Raw genomic sequence first — 25,172 nt, 5'->3', positions numbered from 1 at the left:
ATACAGCTGAAGCACAGGACAAGGACTTCAAAATAGCTATTATAAATATGCTTAAGGACTTCAAAGACAACGTGAATAAACTCTGATTCACCAACAGAGTACAAGAGGAAGAGAGAATCTCAAGAACTGAAGATAAGACAGAAGAAATGGATACCTCAGTCAAAGAAAATGTTAAGTGTAAAAGAATTCAGGCATAAAAAACATCTAGAAAATCGGGCACGAAGAAAGACCAGATCTATGGGTAGTAGGAATAGTGGAAGAAGAAGCCCAGCTCAAAGGTACAGGAAATATTTTCAACAAAATTACTGAAAGAAATTTCCCTAATCTGAAGAAGGAGGTGCCAACTGGGCATGGTGGCGCACTCATTTAAACCCAGACAAAGGCAGGTGGATCTCTGGAAGTTCAAGGTAAACCTGGTCTACAAAGCAAATTCCAGGACAGTCAGAGCTGTTACACAGAGAAATCCTGTGTTGGGGAGGTGGGGAGGGTGCCTATCAAGGTACAAGAAACATAGAGAATACCAAATAGTCAGGACCAGAAAAGAAATTCCCCACAACACATAATAATCAAACACTAAATGTATAGAATAAAGAAAGAATATTAAAAGCTGCAAAGGAAAAAGACCAAGTAATATATAAAGGCAGACCTATCAGAATTACACCTGACTTAATGGAGACTCTAAAAGCCACAAGGACCTGGACAGATGCCAGTCCAAACTACTATACCCAGCAAAACTTTCAATCACAATAAATAGAGAAAGAAAAACATTCCACAATAAAACCAAATTTAAGCAGTATCTATATACAAGTTGAGCCTTATGGAAGGTGCTAGAAAAAAATTCGACCTAAAGAGGCTAACCACACCCAAGAAAACACAAGGAATAAACAATCCCAGATCAGCAAATCAAAAGGAGGGGAAAACCCGCACCACAAGAAGAAAATATCAGGAATCAACAAATGCTGCTCATTGTTAATTCTCAATTCCCAAATAAAAAGACAAAAGCTAACAGACTAGATTCAAAAAACAGGATCCATCCTGCAGCTGCATCTAAGAAATACAACTTAACATTAAAGATAGCTATCTCTTCAGAGTAAAAGGATGGAAAAAGATATTTCAATCAAATGTACCCAAGAAGCAAGCCAGTATAGCCATTTTAATATCTGACACAATAGACTTCAAATCAAAACTAATAAAAAGAGATAAGGAAGAACACTACATACCCATCAAAGGAAAATCCACCAAGAGGATATTGCAGTTCTACACATTCATGCACCAGAGAAACACTACCACAGCTAAAATCACATAGTGACCTTCACAGTGACAACAGGTGACTTCAATATCTGATTCCAGCCAATAGACAGGTCATCCAGGCAAAAACTAAAGAGAGAAACTCTGGAGGTAAATTATATAGTAAACCAAATTTACCTGGCAAGTAGTCACAGAACATTTCACCCAAACACAAAAGAATATACCTTCTCAGAAGTTCATGAAACTTTCTCCAAAACTGACCACATCCTGGGACACAAAGCAAGTCTCAACAGATATAAGAAAACTGAAATAACACCCTGTAGCCTATCTGACCTCCAGAGATTTCACAACACTGAATATCAACAACAGAAAGCTTACAAATTCATGGAAACTGAACAATTCACTACTGATGAAAATGTGTCAAGAAAAAAATAAAATAACTTTTTATAATTGAATGAAAATAAATATACCACATACTCAAACCTGTAGGACGCAATGAAGGTGGTCTCACAGTCATAGTACTAAGTGCCTACAGAGAAACAGACTTAATGGTACACCTGGAAGCTCTAGAACAAAAAGAAGAAATAATACTTAGGAGTAGTTGGCAAGAAATAATCAAACTCAGCACTGAAATCAATAAAACAGAAAAGCAAAGAATCAGTGAAAGGTGCTTTGCCTGTAGATCTAGCAGCAGGAAAGGAAATCAATCTCTTCCTGCAGTGTGTCTGGAAACCCGGCTAGGATAAAAGACAAAGACAACTCAGCCATGAAGGTCAGGGCTTTCAGATTCTATGCTGAAAGAATTTTACCTGCAATACAATGCTAAGAGTTTACGGCATAAACCTCCCCGTATAAGCAGTTTAACAATATTGTGTAGGGCTTGGAAAGTGGTACATCTGTGTAGAACACAGACGGTAACGTCCCTTTCCCAATCACGCAAGTAGCATAGTACGAGTCTCTGTCTCTCTCGGTGTCTGTCTGTCTCCCTCTTTCCCTCCCTCCCTTCTCTCTTTCATAGGATTTCTTTTTCTGCGTGGGTACCCAGCCTGGGACGCAAATTCCACGAGCTGGAGCACTCGCTGGCGACGATCCCCCGGAGTCGACCTCTCAGCCGGGGCACTCGTCTCGCCAGTCCCGACGGTCACCGAGTTCACAGGTCGCCGGGGACAACAGTGCAGGTGGCGAAGGTGGACCTCCAGGGAACAGTAAGTGCCGACCGGTCTCACGGTCAGGTCCAGGACGACAGTCCAGCGAGGCTAGGGTGACCGTGAAGGTTGCTGACGTAGTCGGGGGCATGTTGTTTCAGGAAGAGAAACACAGAAAGCGACGTTCCACGCAGCGCGCTGGCCCAGGAGCCCGCTAGCCTATCACCGGCAGGAGCGGAACCCGTCCCGCCTCCGGGAGCAGTGGAGCACCGTGTGCGCAGAGAGTCGCCTGACCAAGGGGGCGTGGGCAAGCTCGCAGGGCACGCCGGGAAACTCGATCCTCCGACACCATCTTTCTTCGCTCCTGGCGGCGGTGACCGTGGGAAAGGGCACACGCTAGAGCCATGAAGTTCCTCAGCCGGGCCGGGTCCTTCTCGGTGAGCACGAAGACGCGCGTGGGGCAGGTCGGGGGAGACTTGTCGGCCACTCGGGGACTGGGGGCGAGGTATGCGGCCCTGGCCTCGGGCCTGGGTCTGCCCTTCAGGTGAACCCGGCGGAGAAGCGGACTGTCTGCGGGCTGGGGCCCGGGGGAAGCTCAGCAGGTCCTGTGAGCTGGAGAGAGCTAACGCGGGAAAACCGCAGAGAAGGGTGGCCTTGAGAGTGGCGCCGAAGCGACCCTCGGGAGACTCCTGAAGGTCACTCGAGAAGCAGGTGGGGCGGAGGCCGACGACACCCAGCCCTCTGCTTTCCCAGGTGCGGCGTCTGCTCCCGAGTTTGTCCTGGAGCATCAGTTTCCCCGATGCAAGTGTTAGAAACACCGATGCGTCCTTCCTTCCTGACAGTACTTAGTCCCGGCATTCGTAACACGCTATATTCTCAGTCTCTTGTCTAAAGACTTTTCTCCGGAAGGGGCTCTTGGTCGTTCCTCAAGGCTCCTTCCTAACCCGAAATTATGTAGTTGCCACTCGGAGAGGGGGACTAAGTACCTCCTGTTGTCAGGACGTTATCACAGAAACAGCGGCTATCGAGAGATGAAAACGGGGGCATTTGAATTTCAGCAAGGGCTAACTTGCCCCTGCCTAGCTGGTTACATGTGGAGCTTGATCTAACATTGCTTTGGGAGGGTGCTCCTGGCATCTAGAGGTCAGAGGTGTTGCTAAACATCTAACTGTACAGCAGCAGCCCGTACAGCATAGAATTACCAATGCCAAAATGCCAGTAGTGTCTGTGTTGAGAGACCTAGACGGTGATACGAAAGTCCAGGCCTGGAAATGGTGTTTCCTTGTTCTTTGTACTTACATAAATGTCTTGTAGAATTGTACAAACTTAGGCTATAGTTGTGTTCCTTGTGCATAGACCAACCAATTGCTAACAGTCCTTTGAGGGCAAGACTGTCTTACTTTCCATGGGGATAAATTGACATGTGTTATTTAAACAAAATAAATATTATATGACAATTGACCGGATAAGTCTTTCCTGAAAGGAACCCCCCAAAAAGTGCAGAATTTTTGAAATGTCACTATACAGAAGCACCTATATCTTCCTTGGTAATGGAACTGTGGGTTATTCATATGTGGGCTGCTATACTTGGATACTGCGGGATTATATATTGGGAAATCACAGCCGAAAACCACAAGTGGCTATATACACCTTATCCTAGAAAACTAAATTGATAATGACAAAGAGCTCATTTTGATTCATAATTAAAATGCAGGACTGAAGGAAAAGTAGTAATACTGGGAGCAAATGAAGACCAGCAGCCAGATTAGCCCAGCGCTAGGGCAGAACAGAGTAGGAGCACTGTAGACCTTTACAGCGGCCTTTGCCAAATGACAGCAGCGTGTTTATTGGGGCTTAGCAGAGTGAAGATGTATTTGCTTGCATGTCCATTAGTAACTCTGTGAACCCTAGATGTAATTGGAATGTCAGAATAACTTTATGTTCTTATGTATAACTTTTAAATATATTTCATATAAAGTCAATGCATTTTAGATCCATCATCCAAGTTATTACATATTATACTGAGAATCTGCTGTTGATTTAATCCCTTGTTGAGTTTAGGATGCTGTAGATATTTGGCCAAAAAGCTAAGACCCTTTCTTGGTTGAATGTGCTCAGTATAACACGTCAGAAGATGGAAATGCAGTGAATATGTTAGGGGCTTTGAGAAAGGCCCTTAAAATGACCAAGGAGATGGAAGGTTTTTAGCTGGGAAATAAAGAGACTGGCGAGTTGAGGAAGCAGTAGTGCTGAAATCTGCTTTTTAAAATGTTGACATAACAATGCATTTGTTCAAAAACTTTGAAAACATTACAAGTAGAAGAAAACACTAGAAACTTTAATGAAACAATTAAAAAGTAAGAAAATGCATGATTTTTTTTAAAAAAAGATTGTAGAGAACTCAGTATTCTCTATAAATCACAAATAGGATAGGTAGAAGTTAAAAAAATGACTTAGAACAGGCGTAGTAGAAACCTGTAGTCCCAGAGGAATTGTGAGCTTGAGGTCATCCTGGGCTACATTTTAGAAGGTTTTCAAAAATAATGGAAGAGAAGAAAAGCTATATACAGGGGGGAAGAATTGACTCAGGTAGACTGAATGGCAAATAAACTTATTAGTGAAATACTTGTGGAACTTCCAATGAAGGTGGTGGTTCTTCCCATGAAGATGAGATCACTGTGTTGTGTGGCATTGCTAATGGAGTGCTTTTACATGTAAAGGACTGGTCTTGTGATACCATACATAACCTGTCTTTGTTGTTTTTAGAGATTTTATTCCCTCAAAGTTGCCCCGAAGGTTAAAACTTCAGCCGCCCCTGGAGGAGTGGCTCTGCAGCCCGAGGATCTTGAGGTGAGTCCCACTGCTTACAGGAGAGCACATCTGCTTTACATAACTTGTTGGTAAAAGACAGGCATTGCTCACATCTCTATTCTGTCTTAACTACAGTTTACCAAGTTACCTAATGGTTTGGTGATTGCTTCTCTGGAAAACTATGCTCCTCTATCAAGAATTGGCTTATTTGTTAAAGCAGGAAGTAGATATGAGGACTCCAACAACTTAGGAACCACTCATTTACTACGTCTTGCATCTAGTTTGGTAAGGATCTTTAATACCTTGTTGTTTGGAAATGGTGTGTGATCTTGGGCCTGTAGGGAATTTAAAAAACAAAGGGATGAGGAGATGATTTAGTAAAGCCCTTGCTGTGTAAGTATTAGAACCCTAGTTCAAACATCAGCACCAGCCAGGCGGTGATGCCGCATGCCTTTAGTCCTAGCACTCAGGAGGCAGAGATAGGCAGATCTCTGAGTTTGAGGACAGCCTCATTTACAGAGCTAGTTCTAGGACACCCAGGCTACACAGAGAAACCCTGTCTCTAAACAAAACAAAAAAGAAAAAACGTTTGCACCCTTGTAAAGAAACCAGTCATAGCCAAGCATCCCTATGCCCCTAGCAGAGATAGGCAGACCCTTTGAGGTTGCTGTCTACCAGCCAGGACAAAAAGCTAGTTTCAGGTTCACTGAGAGAAGAACTTGTCTCAAGGAACTAAGGCAGAGAGCAACAAAAAACATGCCACTAATTTCTCTGGCCTGTGAACATACATAAAAGCAACCCAGGCATCAAGATTAACTCCTGTAATCCACTGGGGAGATGGAGACAGGAGGATCAAGAGTTTGAGACTAGCCTGAGCTACACCAAACCTTGTTTTGATAAAACAGCAGCAGAAGCCTGAAAGCAGTGCCCTGCATTTGTTTCCTTAAGCTGTTGTCTTATTTACACAGACTGGTTGCCTTAACGTAAAGTAATTTTATCCTCTTACAGTTTGAAAGGCTAGGCATTAAAGTCACAGTGTTATAGTAAGTCACGGCATTAGGTCCATGCTTCCATAGGGAAGATTCCTTCCTTGCCACTTTCTAGCTTCTGGTCTGCATCACTCTAGTACCCACCTGTCTTGTCACTTAACCGACCTTCTGTCTGTCCTTATGTCCAGATGTCCTCTTATACCTATCATAATGGGCTTAGCACTCCTGCTAATCCAGGATTAATTCTTTACAATGACCCTGTTCCTAATAAAGTCACATATCCAGGTTCTGAGTGGACATGAACAGGGCTGCTGTTGAACCCTGTAAAATCCCATCAGATAACATGTGAAACCACAGGATATTGGCCACAAACTATAATTGTTATTATCCAGTTGGATGCTGGTATTGAAATGTAAGAAATCAATAGGGGGGGAAAACAACAGTTTTTCCATAGAACGTGACAAAAGTTTAAAAAATAAACTTTCCCATATTTAAGCCTTCCTATCCTCTTTCCCTTGAAGTTGTAATATTTCTCTCTTCCCTTTCCTATCTCCAAACTCTCCCATGTACCCTCCCGGATCTCCTTCAAATTCATGGCCTCTTTTATTTTATTAATTGTTACTACATGCATGTGTATATATATATATACATATATTCTTAAATATGATCTGCTCAGTCTGTACACTATATGCATGTTTTCAAAGCTGACCGTGTGTCACTAGACATCCAGTTGGTATGCTGTATGTCTGGGGAAGAGTGCCTGCTCCACTGCCAGCCTTCTTCAGCTGCCTGTAGCTCTTTCTTTCTTTAGACTTTGACTTGGCAGTTAGAGTCATGCTTGTTGGATACATTACAAAACACCCCTGCACCTAAGGCTAAGGAGGTATTGTAGAAGAAGCATCGGAAAGACTGTAAGAGCCAGAGGATCAGGGAATTTGCTGTGAGATTGTGTCTCCTAGGAATGTCAGAAGCTACACCCATAAAGTCTCACCAATCTACAAGTCTAGTAAGCTTGTATTTGCTAATGGAATTTTTACACAATTGTATTTTATATTAAAATCTAAACCGGATGTGGTGGCATGTGGCTTGTAATTGTAGTACTTAGGGAAACTGAGATAGTAAAGTCCATTCTAGAGTTTGAGATAAACCAAACCTACATAAAAGTTATAGGACAGCCTGAACTGTGTAAGGAGACTTTGTCTCAGAAATACAAAACAGAAATACACATGTATGTGTACTGCATGCAGTGTGCTTTGTTGAATCTCATAACTCTTATTAAAAGGTACCTGCTAGTTAGGACCCACTTAGTAAAATTTTTTTGGATCTGCTAATAACAGTTAAGACCATAGATTTTATTATAGTGTAATGTATGGCAGACCTGGCATTGAACAACTATTAAGAAAAGCATCCTTTCTTTTTCAAGACTACCAAAGGAGCTTCATCTTTCAAGATAACCCGTGGAATTGAAGCAGTTGGTGGTACATTAAGGTTTGTTAAATAGTAACAAGAAGTAGCCAGGGCTGGAGTGATGGCTCAGGGGTTAAAAGGGTACATTGTTGTTGCAGAGGACCCCAGTTTGGTTTCCAGCACTCATGTCAGACAGCTCACAGCTACTATAACTCCAGTTCCAGGGCTCCAACACCTTCTGGCCACTGCAGTCAGTTACATTCATGTGCACATAGCCCCTCACAGACACATACTTATACACATAATTGAAAATAAAGGCCCTGTTGTGGAGGGAGCTGAACACGGTGGCTTATGTCTTTACAGCAGCATTTGGGAGGCAGAGACAGGTGAATCTCTGTCAGATCCAGGCTTACAGAAAGCCAGGACTGCACAGTGAGTCCCTGTCTCAAAGCGGGTGGGAGACTCAGAAATATCCAATTGTAGGGTAACTCTTCTTTGTTACCAAAGGGGCTGGAGATTTCTTAGACAGGGAAAGTTGTTGAATCATCATCAAAAATGTGAAGCATACCTGTGCATATGGTAGATATGTGACTAATTGGGAGTAGATGTTTATAGTATACACAATATGCAAAGACATCTGATTGGAAAAGTAAAAATTGTAAATCAGGGAAAAAGGAAAAAAAAAACTAAAAGGAAAGGGGACAAAAGGTGGAAAATGGCTGTACCCCCAGGAGGAAACCAGGAGTCGTATCAGCAGTGTGGTGCTGTGTTCCCACACCTGCGCTGTTCTCTAAAGACTAGAAACTAAAAGTTCAGTTCAGAGAAATGGGTAAAGAATGGTAGCCGTGATAGAACTATGAAGAACTGGTGGTGTGGGCTAGAAGTAGCTCTGTGGTTAAGGACGCATATTGCTCCTCCAGGGGACCTGTAACACCAGCTCCAGGGGTCTCACACTAGCATCATGCCTCTGTAGGCACCTGCACTTACATGGCACATGCACACATAAAAATGGAATGATCTTTTTTGAACAACGAACTAATGGTTCACTTCCTAACTACAGAGCAGTTAGGAAGTGAAATAAATCTGTATATCTACATAAAGAGTTTAAAGACAAAATACTAGAATTAGGGAGAATAAGACAATTGTTATCATAGTTAAGTTAAGGACGTCTTGAATAGGTCCCTTTTGTTTTTCATTGTAAAGTGTGTAGAACATAAACTTGCCGCTTTAAATGTATATGCGGTCCCATGACATTAAGTAGCATTTGAGAATCATTATCACTTTCCACCTCTGGAACTTCATTATTTTCCTTAGTTGAAACTTCGTCCAATAACCTGTGACTTCCTATTCCCTTCATCCTTGGCCACCATCATATTTTCTTTGATTTTGACTGCCTTTTTTGTTGGAGGGTTAGCTTTACATTTTGCTGTCATTTGTTCTTCATATGAATAAATTATTTAAAATATGTCCATTGTAACTTACTTAATATAAGGTCCTCGATGGTTCATCCATTTTGTAGCATGTGTTAAAACTTGATTATTTTTTAAGGTGGATTTATTTGCCATTTTTTAAAAATTACTTTAAAATTTTAGTTGAATAGATATTATTTTCACTGGTAGTACAAAGAATTGGGTGCTTTAGCAAAGAATATTTAAGAAGAGCTATTTTCTGACTCAGATTATTTACTGCTATTTATTTTCAATTCAGTGTGACTGCAACAAGGGAAACCATGGCTTACACTGTAGAAGGCATGCGAAATGATATGTAAGTACTTGCATGTATTAGAGTGTCTGCTTTATGGGGATACTATTATTAATAAAAAAAAATCAGTTGGAAAAAGATTTATGAACCAGAGAGATAGTTTAGTGGTTAAGAGTGCATAACTGCTCTTGCAGAGAACCTAAATATGTTCCTAATATCCACATCTGGAGACTAAGAACTGGTTGTAACTGCAGCACGAGGGACTCCAATGCCCTCTTTTGACCTCCATGGGTACCTATACTCAAATTTATTAACCTATACACAGGCGCGTATATGCATAATAAAACTTTAAAATCTAAAGATGAAAGTTTATAATAAAATTAGACATCACATCTGCTTTTTTAGGAAATTCCAAACTTGGTCTGTTTGTAGGGCTCCTAGCAATGAGATCAGGACCTGTCCTTGGTACTTGAACTGGCTTTTGGGAACCTATTACCCGTGCCCAGCCTTGATGCAGGGGGCGAGCTTGATCCTGCCTCAACTTGATGCCCCATGCTTTATTGATGCCCAGGGGAGGCCTGCCCCTTTCTGAACAGAGATGAACAAGGAGTGGATGGGGAGGGAGGTAGATTGAAGGCAAGGAAAGGGAGCAGAAGCAGAGAAAGTAGGGGAAAGTGGTCAGTATGTAAAATAAGTGGAAACAAAATGTAATTTTTAAAAAGTACCAAACTTGTATTAAACAAGGTGACCTAGATGCAGACAAATACCATATTCTCTCATCAGGTCCTAGCTTTTAATGTGTGTGTGGATGCAGTTAATGACACTAGAAAGGGAACCATACGATGTTAAAGAAGGCAAGGAAGACAGTAAACCATGTGTGGCATGAAAGGAGAAAGGAAGCCACAGTCTGGAAAAGTGCAAGTGGAGAGGGACAGAGAAATAGAGCAGAGGATGAGGGGGCGGATCAATAAAAATGTGTTAAAAATGCCATGATGAAACCTAATATTTTTGTATACTAACTTACAAAATAAAACAAAGACTAAGCTACTACCTAGTTGACTTTGTCACTGTGACCTTAGACTTTGATTCTGGAATATTATTCACAAGCCTGGTATTGATTAGGCTTCTAGACACAAATGAGATTGCAGTTTATTATCTTAAATGGTGTATTCACATTTTGTTGTGGTCCTGGAGATCATCTAGGGCAGTGGTCCTCAAACCCATGGGTCATGACCCATTTGGGGGTCAAACAACCGTTTCACAGGGGTCACCTAAGACCATTGGAAAACAGACATTTATTTACATTATAGTTCAAAACAGTAGCAAAATTACAGTTAAGAAGTAGCAACAAAAATAACTTCATGGCTGGGAGTCACCACTGCATTAAAGGTTGCAGCATTAGGAAGGCTGGTAACCACTGACCTGGAGCGTTGGGCATGCCAAGCAAGCATTCTGTTCTGGAGCTCCCACCCAAGGCCTTGATTTTTCAGAACAGAGTATTACTTCATAGCTCAGGCTAGCCTGGAGACAAAGTTCTCCAGCCTCCACCCACCAGATGTCGGGTTAAAGTATGTGTCATAACACCAGCATAAATTTTTAACCTGTACCTCTTCACTTATTTTCTGTAGTGAAATCCTGATGGAGTTTCTGCTCAATGTCACCACAGCACCAGAATTTCGCCGTTGGGAAGTAGCTGACCTTCAGTCTCAGCTAAAGATTGACAAAGCTGTTGCCTTTCAGAATTCACAGACTCGTAAGTTCTTTTGCTGATCCCACTTCATTACTTCTAGGTTTTGAAAAGATGTATTTGTGAAGAAAATCCCATATGGGCATAGAAATATCTCCAAAATATGTTCCATTATTTAAGAGTCTTGTTTGTTTTGTTATTATTAAACATTTGTATTGTTTTCTCCAGTAGAATCCTGCATGCTCTCCCTGTTCCCTGACTGTGTGATGTTTTTGTTGTTGTTTTGCTGAGAACAACCCAGCAGCAGTTTCTTTTACTGCTTCTACTGTTGTATTTTACTGTTACATGTTGCTGTTGTCACATAACTCATCCTTGGAGGATCCTTCCAAAGTCCACCCCACATTTTTTGTCTTATTGATCTTTTGCTTATTTTAATTTCTGTTTTTGTAGAAGTGGTATGTGTGTTTCTTGGGTTTGGTTTGTATTTAAAGAGGGAAGAGGGAAAACAGAAAGTTGGGTGGAAAAAACATGAACTTTTAAAATATAGTGTGTGAAAATTTTTGACAATAAAAAATTAGAAAAAACAGTCTCCATAATTCTTAAAATAACTTTTTGTGTTGATATTTGTAAAGTTTCATTATGGAATCTTTGTATTTGGCAAAATTGGAGAAATTTTTCTATTACCTATTTTGTCTTTGTGATGCTAAAGTTTTATACCTAGTTTATTTTCTATCATAACTAAGGAAAACTGTAACTGTGATTATCTAGTCTTCAACTCCATCATAGACCCCCAGAAGGGTGAAATGTTGCCTAATGATAGGGACATCTGGCTCCTAAACTATCACCCTAAGTTACTCTGCAACATTGTGGCATCCATCTTTGGCCTACAGACCTAGAATATCTGACAGACTTTTCTCTAAGCAGGAAATTTTGAAGAACTGTCCTACCCTGGCTTGGCAAAGTTTGGCAGTCTCTTTTCTTTGTGACCTGCTTATACAGTTTGGACAACATACTGTCAGCAGTTGAGGCAAGGGTAATTTTTTTGCTCAGATGGCTAGCTTTTGCCATAAGGAGGGAAAGCTCCATATGGAGTTTCTTCAGTGCCCATTATCTTCTCTGAAGTAAATTGATGCTGCCAGGAGCAAACATGTCTCGCTGTCATGAACAGCTTTAGGTTATTAAGCATATTAAATGCCATATTCTGTAGGTCTTTGAAGTATTTGAAGACCATCTGTCTATCTAAACATCTGTGTACGACCTTGAAAACATACCTAATATGACTATAAGTTTGACTATTATATATGACTATTAATTTGTATTTCTTAATTATATATTACATTTTTAAATGAGTTGCCAAAGCACAATACCTCAGACAAGAATAGAAATAAACACAGTATACAAAATTAACTTTTAATTTATTTATTATGTATACAATATTCTGTCTGTGTGTATGCCTGAAGGCCAGAAGAGGGCACCAGACCTCATTACAGATGGTTGTGAGCCACCATGTGGTTGCTGGGAATTGAACTCAGGACCTTTGGAAGAGCAGGCAATGCTCTTAACCACTGAGCCATCTCTCCAGCCCAACAAAATTAACTTTTAATTTGTATCACTATACCAAGATCCATACCAGTGTGAAATATTTAAGACTAGTAGTTTTTTGTTTTTGTTTTGTTTTGTCCTTGGTTTAAAAGTAGATTCAATGATCTGCCCTTTTATCCTATCATTTCTGTATCCCCACCCACCCCCCTTGTCAGGGAGCAGCCTTAACAAAAATACCACTTGTCAGGGTAGGAGCGTGGGGATTAGAAATACAAATAAAGAGTATGAAGATGCATTTATAATAAAACAGAAAACAGACTAGTACCAGGAGGGAGTTCCAGTGAATACTGAAATTGCCCATATTTAGTTTCCAATTGCTTAAAATATCCTGACCTGAAGAGGTAGGAGTGAGATAAAAAAAACTACATTAATGTGATACAAGGAAATGAACAGACAGTTAAAGGTCGCAGGCTACAGCCACAGTTAAACATTCTGTTGCTAGAACAAAACAAGTCACACTCACACCCTAGACCAAAACATTCTGTAGGCAAACCATTACCTAGGTGGAATCCATTGTTATTTTCTTAAGGGAATTGGAACCTTAGTTGGATGTTTAGAATTTTGTTTGAGGTAGAAACGCCCTTCTCTTTTCAGAATGAGATCCCTGGGATCTAATCTCTAGTTTAGTTTTTTGATTTTTGCTTTTTCCATTATCAATAACAACTTGTAACCAATCCCCCTTAAGTGATAAAAAAAATCTACAAACCATCTTTGGGGAATGTGAGAGTCTTTCTCTAGACTGTTCCCTGTTGTTTGGGGGCACTGGTAGTCTCTGGACCCTGAGAAAATTTGGGATAATGGTTAAGTCTTGGCTATAGTATTCTGAGAGGTTAGATCATCTCAGTCGGCAGCTGTGAAACTGTCCTGGATGTTGAATCATTTGGGCCATCAGTTTTTATTGGTATCTGGTCCCTTGTTCTGAAAACATATAAACTTTTAATGATACATTAAATTAATATAAGTATTAATATATTAATATAAATTAATATTAGTATTAATATAGGTATAGACTTACATTGTATATATCAACAAAAGATGTTTTTTGCTTTATATTTGAGCACATAAAATTTCTTTATGTTTATAACCAGGATTTCAGGGTGTCTTCCTTGATGAAACCTGATCATCTTTAACCTTGAATGAATCCACAGCCTCATGTTTCCTCTGGAAATAAAACTTTGGCCTCTTCCCCAAAGTAATATAACTTTTGACTTCCATTTTGAAGTCAAGACATTTTTAAAACATATAGGTTGGTTTAATCTAGTACCTTTTTTAAATCCAGTATCTCTTAGCAACCAAAAATGACAACACAATAACATATAGGATCTAGACACTGCGTACTTTTCATCTTTACATGACTTGTTTCTTTTATGTTACTTTGCTCTTTTTTAAGTGCTTTATTATTTTAAAACTATATTTTTTTAATCTATGTATATCCTCTTTGTCTTCCCTCTCCCAAACCCTTGTATATTTTTAAACACACTGTAACCTGTTTAGAATTGGTGTTTTTTGTTTGTTGGTTGGTTGTTTTGTTGTTGTTTTGTTTTGTTTTGTTTTTCTATCTGCATCTGTTTTACCAAGCATCTAAATTGTTTTGGTTTTTTTTTCTCGCATGAGGCAAATCTTAAACTGGTATGTCAGCTCCGGGCATTGCTTAGCTTGGCACATGGCAGCAGTGCATGGCAGTTTGCAGCTGACTCCCTCCTGCAAGCAGTTGCGAGAAGACACTTTTCTGTACAATGGCCAGTGTGAGAGACTGGGAACCTGCCACTCAGCTTAGCTCAGCTGGGGTGCTGGCAGCTCACGTCTGCAGGCAACAGCCAGGGGACACTCCCTATACCTCGGCCTCCCTGTACCTTAGCCGGCAGGAGAGACACGAGACTAGGAAGTTACTCTTGGGTTCATATCAGTGTGTCTAGAACCCTTTTCCAAGCTCTCAAGCTTTATGTGGATGCAGTTGCCAAATGTTTGGGTGCCATTTGTAGGCAGATTTTTCCTGTCCCAGCAGCACTCCCAAATAACACACGAAAACTTAATTGTAAATGTGTGATCAGTAGCTCAGGCTTGTTACTAGCTAGCTCTTAACACTTTAACCTGTATTTCTTATCTACCCTCTGCCATGTGGCTCATGGCTTGTGACCTCATTTTTTATGTATCCTGCTTTCTCTGCATCTGCTGGCATCTCTCTGACTCTGCCCTTCCTTTTCCTAGCATCCCAAATCAACCCAGTTTGGTTGCCCTGCCTATACTTCCTGCCTGGCTACCGACCAGTCAGCATTTTAGTAAACTGATTTTAGTGTCAGACTTCCCCCATCCCCAAATTTTCTGTCTGTTTCCTCTGCATCTTGTGCTATTCACATATTATTCACCCAGGAATTACTCATCATTCTAGAAGACTTCCCAGAGTTTCTTTCTTTCACTCTTTTCTATTTCCTGCTGTTGTTTCATGTGCCTGGCTGCACACTTCCTGCTAACATTGTACTCATAACAATTTTATAATTTTCTCCTTCAAGATTTTGAGATTGACCATTATACCTGACTTGTCTCTGTGTTTCCGGTAATTAGCACAGTGCCTGGCATCTGAAGGTGTACCCAAATAATGAACAGATATAGGAAATATAGTTCCAGAGAAGGCACAGAAGCCAGAAGGCAGGGACAGCAGTAAAGAGTAAGTCCAGGTCAATGGTAGCTCTTGACTCCCCAAAACTAGTGATTAACCTAAGTTTGCCACTTTCATGGCTCCATGTGTTCTGGAAACTTCCTCCTTACCCAGGACGGAAATCTGGAAGTCAAGTCAGACTCAGATTGGATGGGTTTTATTATCTTAGAGACAACTACTTGCAGTCTCCTTTTTTCTGTTCATTTTACAGGCAGCACTATAAAAATTACTAGAGGTTGTGTAGTCACAAATTTCAAATCTCTGAAAATTTGAATCTCAAATTTGTATAGACTTATTGCTGACTTTTAAAAATACCGTAGTCATCCATACATTTGGGGGCCTGTTGCTCTTCTGTCTTTCAGGTGTCATTGAGAAGTTGCATGATGCTGCCTACAAAAATGCCTTGGCTAACCCCTTGTATTGTCCTGACTATAGGATGGGGAAAGTTACATCAGAGGAGGTAAATGATGAACTACATTTTATAATTGTTAACTCCTAGACACCAGACCATGTTATATTAAACTTTCTGTTTCAGGATGTTTGTTTTACCTCCTAATTTTAAGAAATATATCCAGGCAGTGGTGGTTCATACCTTTAATCCCAGCACCGAGAAGGCAGAGGCAGGTGGATCTCTGATTTGAAGACCAGTCTGGTCTACAGAGTGAGATCCAGGACAGCCAGAGCTACACAAAGACCCTATCTTGGAAAACTGAGAAAAGAAAGAAATCATGCTTTTTTTTTTTCATGTATGTGTGTGAGAGAGAGAACTAAAAAGTTTTTATGGCCAAAGGAATCATAAAATGAAAATTGAAAACAAACAAAATGAAGGACAGTTGTCTCAATGGGTCTAGAGGCAGCTCAGTGTGTAAGAGCTTTTGCTGCATAGACATGAGGACCTGAGTTTGGATTTGAACACTCATGTAAAAAGCCAGGAGTGACTGTGTATACCTGCAACCCCAATGTTGTGAAGTGGAGACAGGAAAATCACCAGGGCTAGCTGCTGACCTAGCTCCAGATTTAGTGCAACACCCTATTTCTAAGGAATAAGACAGTGAATGCTAGAACAGGACATCTGATATCTTCCTCTGGACTCTGTACATGTGTGTATACTGTGTGTGTGTGCGCACGCACGCGCACTGGGAGAAGACAGTTCTAAGCAGAGGAAACACCAAGAATAAAGACTTGAGCCAAAAACTATCTTAGATACCTAAAGGCACTTAATGTTAATACCTGATGTACTTTCTTCTATAAACTTTTTCTGTGTATATGGATATTGTATTTTTAAAATAATTTAATGGTTAAGTATCATAGTAAATTACTTGATGGTTATATTTGGTGCCTCAGATGACATGTATGGAATGAACCCCACTTCCTTACTTCCTAGTCTGGAGCCCAGCACTGCTTATTTACCTTTTCTAGTGCACCAGCGTTCCCGGGTCAGCAGGCCAGATTCATCACAAGTCACAGAAAAACGTATGCCCAAAATAAGAAACATTGACTTTTGGAACTGGAGAGCCGACTCAGAGATTAAGAGCACTGGCTACTCTTCCAGAAGACTCAGGTTTAATTCCCAGCACCCACATGGTAGCTTCTGTCTGTCTATAATTCCAGGGGATCCAGTGCCCTTTACTGGCTTCTATAGTGTCATGCATGTATCTGGTGCACAGGTGTACATACTGTAAGTGTAGATAGGTGAATATAATCTTAATTGCCTACTTTTACCCCAGCTATCCCCTTCCAATCTTTTTATCAGAAAATTTGGAAGCCTGGAGAGATGAGTTAATGGGTAAAGGCACTTGTCACACAAGCTTGGTGACCTGAGTTTGATCTCCAGGAGCCATGTAAAGGTCGAAAGAGAAAACCAATTTCACTGGGTTCTCCTCTGCCTTTAACTTTCATGTATGTTTGCAATATTATTAATGCCTTCTAAGTATTGACTCAAGTATTGAGATTTTTTTTTCTCATTTCTAGGTGAATTAGAAAAGTGTTTAGTACCTTCTCGTTTAACCTGCCAATCTGTAATCTGAAGTGCCATTCTGTGGCACTTATTCAAAAACTGTAATTTGTAAAAAGCAAATCTGTAATCCCAACACATGCATTGCTGAGTTGAAAGAATTACCTCGAGCTACTCTGAGATACTGAGTGAAGACTTGTCTAGGGAGAAACCATAGTTCACATCATGGGATTAGAATTAGCAACACTTTTCATATGATTAGCTTCTAATGAGTTTTGAATAATTTTTTTTCAGAAGTCAGATTCCCTTTTGTGAAGAAATGTCATGGGTAGCTATAGTGTTTCACAGGAAAACACTGCCCTCAAGGATGTCTAGTCAGCATTACTGTATAATGGTATAAATTAGAAACAAATTAACATCCAGCATTAGGAGATTAGTTACATAAACTCCCAGTTGTAGAATGGCACCATTGTTTATACATTGAGAAATTTAGCTAGGGCTGGTGAGGTAACTAGCAATTAAAAGCTCTTCCCACACAAATCCAGTGACCTTAGTTTGATCCCACATCCCATCATGAAAGAAGAGAACCAACTCCTCAAAATTATTTTTTGGCCGCTATACATTCACATGACGCAGTCATACCTGTACTCATATACCCAATAATTAATGCAATTAATGTTTAAAAAGAAAACAATATGTGAACATTCCATAGCATATTTTAAATAAAGGCGGTTTATAAATTTGGATAGATCAAAAAGTCACATTTAAAACAATAAACTATTCATAGACAAATACTAGGATGTTAACTTTGATAAACAAAGGTCATTTGTTTTGATTTTTTTGTTTTTGTCTTAATGTATTCTTAGGCTAAGGAAAGGCTAAGGAAATTGGCATAATATACTTTAGCAATTCAATAAGAAAACATCCATAGAAAGATAATAGTTTTGCCGGGCAGTGGTGGCACATGCGTTTAATCCCAGCACTCGGGAGGCAGAGACAGGCGGATCTCTGAGTTCGATGCCAGCCTGGTCTACAAGAGTGAGTTCCAGGACAGGCTCCAAAGCCACAGAGAAACCCTGTCTCGAAAAACCAAAAAAAGAAAGATAATAGTTTGGCCATCTAAGGTGACTCCACAGGTGTTTACCAGCTTCTTGACAAACTGGTGCATGTTGACCAATGTCTCTCGCCAGTAACACTTTCAGGCACTCTGAAACCCTACAGGAGATACTGTGTCTCTGCAGTACAGAACAGTGTCTCTGCTTAGAAACTGGAGCATGTGTTTTTCTATAAAATGAGGGAGTTTTCCAGGCTGCAAAACAAATCTTCAACCCCTTGAGGGTAGTATTACTTCTAATAGGATAGATGGTAGCTAGTCCTGCTCTTTGCTTAGCCTAAGGTAGTCATATAAATTAAGTTTCCCAAATTTCACTGATTTTTGACAACCATATGTAGCTAGTTAGATGAAGGAGTAGTTGGGTTTGCTTCTCTGTATAATAACCTAGTCTGACCTCATACTCAGTCCTCTACCTTGGCCCCTTACATGCCAGAACCACAGAGGTGTGCGCCACTGCATCCAGCTTCAGTTGATTTTGAGTATAAAGATACAGTAAATTAGATGTGCTGTTTAATGCTACATTATAATGCTAAGGGCATGAATTTTGTTTCATTCTTGATTTCAAGCCTGTGTGTGTGTGTGTGTGTGTGTGTGTGTGTGTGTGTACATATATGCATGTTTTCACTCATTTTTATGTTCCATTTTTGTATCTGTGGTATGATGTCTATATATGTGTGCATGTTTTGTATGCATGTAGAGATATACATATGAAAGTTCAAGACAGAAGTCAAGAGTCATCTGCAGTCACTCTTCCACACTGAGCTCTGGGATTGCCCGTCTCTGCCTTCCATGGCTGGAATTACAGGCAGGCCACCATGCCGCCTGGCTTTTACATGGATTCTCTTACACCTTTTGTTCTGTTTAAAATCAATGGTTTTATTAGAGTTTTCATGAGAGTTGTAGAGCATAAGTACAATGGAGGTCTTGTTCTTCTAAGCTATAGTTTTTAGGGATAAAGTCACAGTGCAGTGAGCACCTAGTCCTCCATAGTCCATTATGTCCACATTCATAATGGGAATTTGTTTCCTGCCGTGCTGCACTTGCACATTTGTAGCTTTTGTGCTTACATTAAATATGACCTAATCGCTCTTCTTTACTTCCTCAGTTACATTTCTTTGTTCAGAACCACTTCACAAGTGCAAGAATGGCTTTGGTTGGACTTGGTAAGTCTGAAATTGCCTGCATGTGCATAACAGTTTGCTTCCCAAAAGCAAACCCTTAAACTGTATGTCATATGCATGGGATTGAGCATTTTGAAACTCTTAAGAAGTCGATATAAATAGGGTTTTGCTAGTTGTTTGGGAAACAAATATATTTTGCTACTCTTCTTATAGACTTGACAGTATTTGCAAAATTTGTGACAAAGGTAAATTTTTATAAGCAAAGAATATCACTAATAACTAAGAAAATTTTAATCTGAGATTGGCAAAAATTAAAAGACTAACATTTCCCAGTGTTACCTAGGATTTGGAGAAATATATGCTGTCAACAGTTATTGGTACGCTGAGCATGGTAGCTCATATTTTAACACAGCGCTCCAGAAGCAGGTAAATCTCTCTGAGTTTGAGGCCAGCTTTTTCTACATAGTGAATTCCAGACCCAACTAGAGCCACATATTAAAAGTCCATCTCAAAAAGAAAAAGAAATTATTGAAGTATAAATTGACACTCTTTGAATATCTCTATTAAAGGTTCTTTCTCTCGGATACTATATAGCCCCTTATCAAGAATGTGGCTTGCAGATGCCTTCTATCACATGTTCACTCTTGGTTGTCCTTTGATGCAAAAGACAATATTCTAACAGCTATTAGAAACATACTAATGTCAATTAGAATTATATTAATTAAATAAATGATTCATCCATAGAGTGAAATATTTTATAGCCATTTCTAACCACTTAGATATAAATTATGAAAGACAAGTTAGAAACATTAAAGAGATAATAACACTTTTATAATATGGTCTTGGTTTGTAAGTGGTAGAGCGTGTGTTTATCTTATTGGATGCCTTAGATTCAGTAACTAGCACTGATTTAAAGGCAGGTGGATCTCTGAGGCCAGCCTGGTCTGCAGAGTGAGTCCCAGGACAGCAAGGGCTACAGAGAGAAGCCCTATCTTGAAAAATAAAGAATAAAAGGGAAAGAAAATGAGCATATGCTATTAACTATACAGAAAAACATCTAGATGAATAGAATAGTTAATAACAAATCGCAAATTGTTACCAGGAAGAGTGGTATTTTGGCAAGAAGATTCATGTTTTCTTTGTTATTTATTTCTATAGTATTTATCAACTTTTGGGTTTAAAATATAATTTATTAGTATGTATGTTATATTATTGTATATTATATATTATAATAAATATGCATACATAAATACATATGTACGTATATATAATTAGCAGCTGAGTACATGCCACCAGCACCACATGTGTGGAGGTCAAAGATATCTTTGTAGAGGTGATTCTTTCCATCCACCCTCAGGTGGGTTCCAGGAATCCAGCTCTGGTCTCAAAACTAATGCAGTGCCTTTGCCTGCTGAGCTGTCTTGAGGCCTATATGTGCATTTAATGATTACATATTTTAAAACAAGGAAACACATATGTTTTATAATTATAGAAATATTGACTCTAACTTTGTTTTTGCTTCCATTGAAACAGGTGTGAGTCATTCTGTCCTAAAACAAGTTGCTGAACAATTTCTCAACATGAGGGGTGGCCTTGGTTTAGCTGGTGCAAAAGCCAAATACCGTGGAGGTAAGTATTCTTTCTCCTAGATTTAACATATGCCAGTAGCATTTCTCTGCAGAAATAGCATATTGGGGCAGTATTGGCTTGATTGTTACCACCAAACCATATCAGTACAAAAAAAAAAAAAAACGCTAGATGACTAAGTATTATGTTAAACATGCTTTGAGTGGGAAAGACCAGATAAAGCACAGACCCTAATCTTAATTCATTAGTGCTGTGTCATAGAAAATGCTGGTGAATAAAACCAATGTAATAAAGCTACTTTTCTTACTCCTTCCTCCTTACATGATCCCAGGTGAAATTCGAGAGCAAACTGGAGACAACCTGGTCCACGCTGCTATTGTAGCAGAAGGTGCTGCCATTGGAAGTACAGAAGCAAATGCATTCAGTGTACTTCAGCATCTTCTTGGTGCTGGACCACATATCAAGAGGGGCAACAATACCACCAGCCTCCTAAGCCAGAGTGTTGCCAAAGGAAGTCAGCAGCCTTTTGATGTGAGTCCAGGCAGTCAGTATTTCTGTTTTAGCTTTCAGAAATATGTTACTTTGATATAATTTTGTTTGTCTATTAATGATGGTCTGATTTTAAAATTTTAAATGAACAATTATAAGCTTGATTGGGTGGCTCAAACCTGGTATTCCAACAGAAGGAAAGGGAGGAATAAAATGCTTACTTCACAAGCATAAAGACCCAAATTCAATCTCCAGAAACCATGTATGAAGGTTAAAGTGGTGGCACACTTTATAATCCTAGTGCTGGGAGGTGGAGACAGGTAGGTCTGCCTTTCCTACTGCATGAGTTCCAGGCCAGTAGGAGACCTAGTCTCAAAAAACAAGGTAGTCATTGTCTGGCAGATGATACCCAACTTTGTTGTCCAGCCTCTACACACATACACACAAGCATATATGCACAGTTACATACAAATACATTAGATATATAAAGAACAAAAATGATTATAAAAGAAAGACTTTATTTTCCTTATTTCCCTAGATTCTAATTGTTATCTTCCTTTCTGTTTCTGTTCCTGAGGCTGCTTTCTCTTTTTTGCTGATCTTTGTTTTCCAAGCAAGTCGGGGGGGGGGGGGGTAAGAAACAATGAATTGTTTACAGACATAGCCCTCCGGCTTGAGATTAAATTTACAAGAATGATGACAGTAAGAACAGAAGGCTCAGGGCCAGAGAGATTACTCAGTGGTTAAGAGCACTGGCTACTAAGAGGACCTGGGTTCAATTCCTAGCATCTCCATGGCAGTTCACAACTGATTGTAACTCCATCTAGGGGATCTGACAACCTCACACAGGCATACGTGTAGGAAAAACATCAATGCATATAAGATAAGAATAAATAAATGATTTTTTAAAAAATGTTTTAAAGGGGCCTGGAGACATGGCTCAGCAGTTAAGAGCACTGGCTACTCTTCCAGAGGTCCCAGCGACCTCATGGTTGCTTACAACCGTCTGTAATGAGACCTGGCGCCCTCTTCTGGTGTGTAGGCATACATGCAGACAGAGCACTATATACATAATAAATTTTTTAAAATCTTTAAAAAAACAGAAGGCTCATGATAATGTTCTGGTGGAGGGGTTTGGGGGGAGGACATGGTTTCATGTGTCCCACACCAGTCTCAAAACTTGCTATGTAACTGAAGATGGCCTTGACCACCTAATATTCATGCCTCCACCTACCAAATAGAAGGATTACAGGTGTACCATCATGGTATGTTAACTTTGACATTTTCATGACAGGAAAATGCTTTCAGAATGTGATATTTGCATCAGGAATGTATGAAATGTCAACCAGGCATGGTAGCATACACTTGTAATCTCTTGAAAGGTGAGGCAGGAGGATCAGGAGTTCAATGCTAGCCTACACTACATACTAAGACCCTGCCTCAATTATAATTATAATTAAACTTAAAGTATATTTCTTTTTATGCTTTACATAAACTGAATCAATGGTTTTCAAACTTCATTGTGCATAAGAATCATCTAGAACACAGGCTTGAAATGTGGGCTTTTCAGGCTGCATTCGCAGGGACATGAATTAGTAAATCTGTTTCAAGAATCTGAAAGTCTGTATTTCTTAACAACTTAGGTGAGATATTACTGAGGGAAGTCAAATGATTACCATTTATTTACAAGTGAAATCTGTGTACAGTTATAAAATAGAATGGAGAATCCACACCGACTCACAAGCTGCTATGCCACGTCTGCTGCCACTTCCTTTCTCCAAAAGAGCCCTCGTATCCCTCTGCTCCACCCTATCTTTGGGTCACACCTTCCCAATAAAAACTCTGCCCCTAGGATCCAAATGCTCCCTTCAGTAGACTAGCAGACCGGTGACGGGATTCCTGTAACATTTTTCCCCTTTTGTCTAATTAAGAGGAAAAGGTTTACATATTAAAATTATATACAGTAAGAATTATTGTCAGGTATTGTCCATAAGGAAAAAAAGTAATAATAACCTAAACAAAAATGAGACTACATACAAGAGCTATTATTAAGTAAGAAATATTCAGTGTCCAGACTATTAAGTAATTGGCAAATTTATGCAGATTACTCCAATAGCTGTCCTCTCATGAAGAATCTAAAGTTTTGTACTTAATATGTCCTTAGCTAACCAAGTGATGGTAGCACACAAGCCTTTAATCCCAGCAGTGGGGAGGCAGAGGCAGTTGAATCTCAGTGAATTTGAGACCAGCCTGATCTACAAAGTGAGTTCCAGGACAGCCAGGGCTGTAACATAGAGAAAACCTGTCTTGAAAAGCAAAAACAAAAAAATAAGTCCTTAGCTAAGATTCGGGAGATCTGTAACTAACTATCTAGTTTTCAACCCCATCAAAGACCTGAGATAGGAAATATTACTTGAGTAAACAGGAAAGTGCAAGCAAGCAACTTCTAAAAATGTAAGAAATGACAGAAACAGCTGGCAGCCTGGACAGTACCCAAAGTTCCTCTACAACGTTGGGGTATCCATTTTTGGCTTATGGACCTTGCATATCTGACAGATTCTTCTGTGAAGCAGGGAATTTTTGAATGACTGTCCCGCCTTGTCTTGGCAAAGCTTGGCAATTGCCTTTCTTGTGTCCTGCTGGTCCAGTTTGGACGGTAACTATTATTAGTTGAAGCAAAGGCAGTTTCTTTATCCACATGACTAGCTTTTTCCATAAAGAAAATAAACTCCATACAGAGTTTCTTTGATGCCCATTGTCTTTTCTGGAGTACATTGGTGCTGTCAGGAGCAGACATGTCTCACTGTTTAAGTTATTAAAATATTTTAAATGCCATATTTTGTAGAGCTTTGAAATGTTTGAAGATTATCTTTCCATCTGAAATATATCTTTGTGAGGCTAGAAAACCTAACATGACTATAAGTTTGACTATTATAGATAATTAACTGTATTTCTGGAAATCTGTATTTCTTAAATATACATTACATTTTTAATTGAGCTGTATAAGCACAATAATTTAAACAAGAGTAGAAGTAGACATACAGTATAACGAAATTAACTTTAAATTTCTATCAATAAACTAAGATCCATATCAGTGTAAAATATTTTGAGATTAACAGTTGTTTTGGGGTTAAAATATATTCAGTAATCTACCCTTTTCTGATCATTTTTCTATCATATTCCCCTTTCTTCTAGAGAGATTGACTATTACCAATAGCAATTTATAACCAACCCCCATTAAATGAAAACAAACATTTATAACCATTATTTTGGGAACATAGGCATAGTTTTCTAGACTACTTCCTGCTGATTGGGTTGGGGGACCCTGAAAAAATTTAAGAAAATTGTTAAGTCTTGGCTGTAGTGTTTTGTGAGGCTAGATCATCTCAGCCATCAGCCTGGAAGCTGTTCTGGATGCTGGATCATCTGGGCCATCATTTTCATTGGTGTCTGGTCCCTTTGCTCTGAAAATATATAAACTTTTAGAAGTAATCTACACATCTGTATTAGTACAAGTATAGATTGGGCATTGTACACAAGTCAGTCAAAGATGATTTTTGTTGTAGTTACGTGTTTGAGCAGGTAAAAATATACATCATGTTTCTTGTAGTTCTTTCTGGTTTATTTGTTTGTAGCCAGGATTTTCAAGGAGGTCTTCCTC

The 25,172-nt window shown here is 39.5% G+C and overlaps 1 protein-coding gene across 1 annotated transcript in view; it reads left to right on the top strand.

The window, feature by feature from the left end:
- Positions 1–2,672: 2,672 nt before the first annotated feature.
- Positions 2,673–25,172, top strand: part of Uqcrc2 (ubiquinol-cytochrome c reductase core protein 2) — a 28,417-nt gene continuing 5,917 nt past the window's right edge. The window contains exons 1-10 of the mRNA XM_087908512.1: positions 2,673–2,830; positions 5,160–5,243; positions 5,340–5,489; positions 7,617–7,681; positions 9,308–9,364; positions 10,930–11,054; positions 15,609–15,706; positions 19,420–19,477; positions 20,969–21,064; positions 21,354–21,553. Coding sequence (XP_087764638.1) covers positions 2,798–2,830; positions 5,160–5,243; positions 5,340–5,489; positions 7,617–7,681; positions 9,308–9,364; positions 10,930–11,054; positions 15,609–15,706; positions 19,420–19,477; positions 20,969–21,064; positions 21,354–21,553 — 966 coding nt within the window. The 5' untranslated portion in view covers positions 2,673–2,797. The remainder of the gene's footprint in view (positions 2,831–5,159; positions 5,244–5,339; positions 5,490–7,616; positions 7,682–9,307; positions 9,365–10,929; positions 11,055–15,608; positions 15,707–19,419; positions 19,478–20,968; positions 21,065–21,353; positions 21,554–25,172) is intronic.

Source organism: Myodes glareolus, chromosome 7 (assembly GCF_982192425.1).
Source record: "Myodes glareolus chromosome 7, mMyoGla1.1, whole genome shotgun sequence".
NCBI lineage: Eukaryota > Metazoa > Chordata > Mammalia > Rodentia > Cricetidae > Myodes > Myodes glareolus.
Note: the sequence above shows the minus strand (reverse complement) of the source record. Positions and strands in the feature narration are given on the sequence as shown.